Source organism: Pteropus alecto, unplaced genomic scaffold (genome assembly GCF_000325575.1).
Source record: "Pteropus alecto unplaced genomic scaffold, ASM32557v1 scaffold320, whole genome shotgun sequence".
Taxonomy (NCBI): Eukaryota; Metazoa; Chordata; class Mammalia; order Chiroptera; family Pteropodidae; genus Pteropus; species Pteropus alecto.
Genome location: NW_006429963.1, coordinates 425,575 through 430,408, shown reverse-complemented (window position 1 = coordinate 430,408; position 4,834 = coordinate 425,575). Strand labels below are relative to the sequence as shown.

The window sequence follows — 4,834 nt, the reverse complement described above, 5'->3', positions numbered from 1 at the left end:
CCACTGACAACGGCAGGAACCTGCCATTCAAAAATAATCTAGAAATCCTAAGAGCGACGGCCCTAATCGAAGATAAAATAAGCTGTACAGTTACGAATATTAAAGACGATCAAAGCAAACCAATCGCGGTCCACAGAGGAAACGCACAATCGAAAAGGCCGAGGAATCGGGGCCCTCGGCGTGTAGACGCCCTCAGGGAGCCCCCTGAAGGGGCCATAAAAAGTCCCAGCCTCTCAGGCGACACCAGGAGCTGCCGCTTGCTCAGCTTCCGAGCCCCCCAGCCCTGCTCTTCGGGCCCATCAGACTCGTCCCCGCTCCTGGTGGAGCCAGGGCCACTGGACAGCGCCTTGCCCCGGGCGGATCGTCACCGCGACGGAAGGAGCAGTGGGCGACACTTACGCCCAGGGGTGGTTCGGGGACCGGTGTGGAGTCCCGGCTCGCCCAGAACGTTCAGTTCGGCCAGACTCTGGTGTTGGAGGGCGCGGAGGGTCACGAAAAAGTTACTCTACTCAAAGACCGCACAGGCACCTTGTCTTTCACAAAGGCGGCATTACGGGCGACGTCCTGGGCATGAGGAACAGAGACACAGTTCCCACCCTCAAGAAATTCGGTCTGGCGGGCGAGCGAGCCAGACGGTGAGCCTGAATGCAGAGCAAACACGTTCACGACGTGTTCTCACTCGGTCCCACAGGACTTGGAGATGAACGTGGAGCTTTAGCTACTTCATCTGTTAGATGGACCCGAGCATACAGGTTAGATGTTAGATTTTTCTGCGACTGAGATTTTCCTAACTAAAGGCTGTGATTTAGAACAGTCTCTCGGGGCAAAAACAGGCTTTACAAACCGAGTCTTCAGGGAGGCCCTTCCCGCTATGCCACAGCCAGTGGCCGGGAATACGGCGCGGCGTGCCCGCTGGGGTTTGTGTTTGGACTAAGTGTCGACTGCTCGACGTCTCCGTTCCCTCCCCTGCGAGAACAGGTGAGGCCTCAGTAATTGCCTTGCGGGGTTCAGCGGGGACGGAGCGAGATGCGTGGAATGAGATACGCAGCCCGGCGCAGGGCAATGGGAGGCTCTCGCCGTCTCCTGCTTTTTGTACTAAAGTGAATACAAATTCTTACTGGGAAATGAGAACTCGACTCGTCTGCTTTCAACCAAGCTTCTGCAGATGCGGGACTTTTCCGAGGGTCTCGGGGAAAACTGGGGGAGGGTCCTTGGGCATGTCCCTGGGTGACAAGGGTGCCTCGCAGGGGCGTCAGCCATGCAGCTCCCAGCCCTGGGCCGGGACACCGTGCGGAAGGAAAGCGCTCCTCCTCCCACTGGCATCGCGACTTTCCGGAACCCCCGCGCCGGAAGACAGCGGGGCCGCGCCTCATTAAGAGACTCAAGGCCCGATGGGCGCTGGCAGTGCTGTGGGCAAGGGGGTGGGAACCGGGCCAGGGGACTTACCTGGCAGGGAGGGCAGCCTCGGGTCGCCGCAGGTAGGTTCTGGGCAGGTGCGAGAGCTCCTGGGCCATTACACGCTGGGTATAGTCATCCTGCCACGAGAAGCCTGCGGAAAAGTGGCAAAACCCGCGTCATCAACTTGGAGGTTGAGCTAGAGCTCCCGTCAGAGTCTCGAGTCCCCGCAGCCACGGCCGCGGCTGAGTGCTGCCCCCCAGTCCTGCCAGGAGCAGGCTCCCCGTCCCAGTGTCCCAGACCAGGAACGCGGCCGGCACTGCGCTCCGCGGAATCCCAGGCCCGGTGGCCGCGAGCCCTGGCCGCACGGCAGGTGACCTCACACGCGTGTCAGCGAGAAGGGAGGTCTTGTCCCACACGGACGGCTCCGGCTGGGGCAAAGGCGCCCCTCACCCCGTGTGCATGTGGAACGCCGGGGGCGTCGTCGCTGTGAGGCAGTTATCTCGAGGCCTGATGCGCTGTATCTGGGAGCCGATTACATTATATTTATACTCAAATGTTATGACAAAGAGCCTTATTTATAACAAGGGCGAAGTAGTTATGAAGGCGAAATCCATGTGATTATGCATTAATTACATGCACTGCAGATCACATGATAATTATGCTCGGAATTACCAAATAACTCCCAAGAATAATTATTATGCAATTTGTACATTTTAGATCTTATGGTAACACTTCAGCACTTAGAACTACCCCATGCAATTATCCATAATTATCTAATCACTAAATATCATGTAATTACAGAGATATATTTTTATGCCCTGTACAAAAACACATTACCAAAATCTTCAATCAGGACAGCTCTGTGCTTGTTTGCGTGTGTGCGTGCGTGTGGTGGCAGGAGGTCCAGAACTTGCTGAGAACCACATATTCTGGGTGAAATGAGAAAAATTGCTCGGTAGAAATAAGCTGCCTTCGTGAACACACTCGAATATTTGTTTCAAATGCAAATCCAACACTTTTTAAAATTTATAAATGGCAAGATTCGAAGAGCGGACACCGTGCTAAACCGCAGCGGGCCGGATGGCATCGCCCAAAGCGGAAGCTGCCGGGGAAACCGACCCGCCCGGCTGGCCTCCTGTGGCGCATGCTCTAAGCAGCTCCGCCTGGAAGGTAACGTTAGAGCAGCGTCCCCACCTTCTGTGGCACAGTGACCGGTGCGCCTGTGAGACTCTAACGCCTGAGGATCTGAGGCAGAGCTGAGGCGGTGATGCCGGCGCTGGGGAGCGGCTGCAGATACAGGTGCAGCTTCGCTCGCTGGCCCGCCGCTCACCTCCTGCTGTGCAGCCTGGTTCCTACAGGCCACGGAATAGTGCCCATCCACAGCCGGGGGGCGGGGATCCTGGTTTAGAGGAGGGACCACTGCAGGGACACCCAGCCCCCCAGTCACTAACACCCTTCCTTCAGGGTTAAACGTTCTTAATAACAAGCAAGTGTGATCCATTTGTCAAAAGCAACTAAAAAACACCCCATGTGATATGTACGTTCTGTGGTTATTATTGGTCCATGCCTAGGAGTATTCTCAATTGAAAACATACTCACAAATTAGCATAATATCCAGCAACAGTGGATTTAGAAAATAAGCATCGTTTTAACCATGCCATTTCCGAATGGATGGCTTCAATATTAATATCCTTCAGGACACAGAAAAACATCGAGAACCAAAAAGAACACCCCATGAAAGAAATTCATTTTCAAAATTTAAATAACAAAACTTCAATAATATTTTTATCTAAAATGCACAGAAGTCTGAGCTATGTCCATTCTGGTGCCTATGTGGAGGGCTCAGTCTTCCCAGAACAAGAGTTGGCCAACTGATAAAGGTGACCTGTGCAGGCAGTATGAGGGGGGCATGGAACCCCAGACCGTTTTCCTGGGAGCAGACGGGAATGGGGCCTTTGGATATAAAAATATGAAATGCACAGATCCGGGGGTTAGACATCCCCCATGCACTCTCTCCAAGGCGTATTGAAGGAGCTAAAACCCTAGCAAGATGGAATCTGCTTCCAGAGATTTGGAGAACACAAATTCCTATTCCTCTCACTAGGTACAACTAAAAACCCTGAAACTATACAGGCAGAAGGCTGTGAAGGGCGGAGAGAACACGGCGGACCAGCGGAGCCCCTGGACCACGGAGCGACATGTGCTGGGCTCTCTGGGTCTCCCTTGGGCTCTCGTGTCTCGGGCTCGGAGCTGCATCAGCCAGCGACCTGGGAACACCAGCGGGCGCAGAGGAAGCCTGGACCAGAAGTGCCTCTCTGGTCCAGAGGGCCAGAGGGCCAGGGAAGATGCCAAGATCCAGAAAGATCTCAAACTGAATGAAAAAAGAAAATCGGTAGACACAGACACTGAGTTGATGGCGACGTTAGCACTGCCTGGCAAACAGCCATGACCAAAACCCTTCGGTGAGCGACTGTGAATATACCTGAAACAAATGAGAGAAGCAGGAAGCCTCAGCAAAGACCTAGGAAGCGTTAGGAAATAAACAAACAAAAAAAGAACCAAATGCAAATCTTCTAACTGAAAAAGTGACCAGCTGAGTGGATGCCTCAGCAGGAGGGTGGTGGAGACGGAGGGAGGAACCAGTGCCCTGGAGAAGAGAGCAATAGAAACCGCCAGTTCCAACAACAGAAAGAAAATAGTCTGGAAAAAAAAAAAAAAGACTGTGGGGTTATAACGAGAGACCTAACATTCACGTCACCGGAGTCCCAGAAGAAGAGGAGAAAGCAGGCAGGGTGGAAACGGCACTCAACAAACAACCACCAACAACAACGGCGGGAAACTTCTCAATTTTGGCAAGATATATAAACCTAAAGATTCCAGAAGCTGAGCACCTCAAACAGGATAAACCCAAATCCCATCCAAGACACATGATAATTAAACTCTGAGAACTAAACTCAAGGAAAAACTCTTGATAGCAGCCGGAGAAAAACGGTGCTTTACCTGTGAAGGAAACGCAGTTCAAAAGACAGGATTTCCCACCAGAAAGCGCGGTGGCCACCGGAGCCACTGAAGGCACAGAGCTGTCAGCCCCGAGCGCCAAGAGCGTGCCAGCCCAGGCAGGCAGCAAGAGTGCCCTTGAGGGACAACGGGGAGATCACGACGTTTTCGAATGAAAGAAAAATGGCAGCGTTTTTATCAGCAGACCGACCCTAAAGAATTACGAACCGAACTTCTCTAAATAGAAAGGAAATGATCCAAGAAGCAGCCTTGGGACATCGGGAAGGAAAAACGATCATGGACGGTGAAGGTGTGGGGAAGTGTGATAAGCTTCTCTTCCCTTGAGTTTTCTACAACACGTTGATGGTTAAAGCAAATGTGATAGCACTGTCTGATATGCTTCCGAAGGTATGTAGAGGAAACATTTAATAATTATAAT

The 4,834-nt window shown here is 52.5% G+C and overlaps 1 protein-coding gene across 1 annotated transcript in view; it reads right to left on the bottom strand.

The window, feature by feature from the left end:
* Positions 1 to 4,834, bottom strand: part of PTPRN2 (protein tyrosine phosphatase, receptor type N2) — a 299,480-nt gene that overhangs the window by 249,569 nt on the left and 45,077 nt on the right. The window contains exon 3 of the mRNA XM_025044908.1: positions 1,447 to 1,549. Coding sequence (XP_024900676.1) covers positions 1,447 to 1,549 — 103 coding nt within the window. The remainder of the gene's footprint in view (positions 1 to 1,446; positions 1,550 to 4,834) is intronic.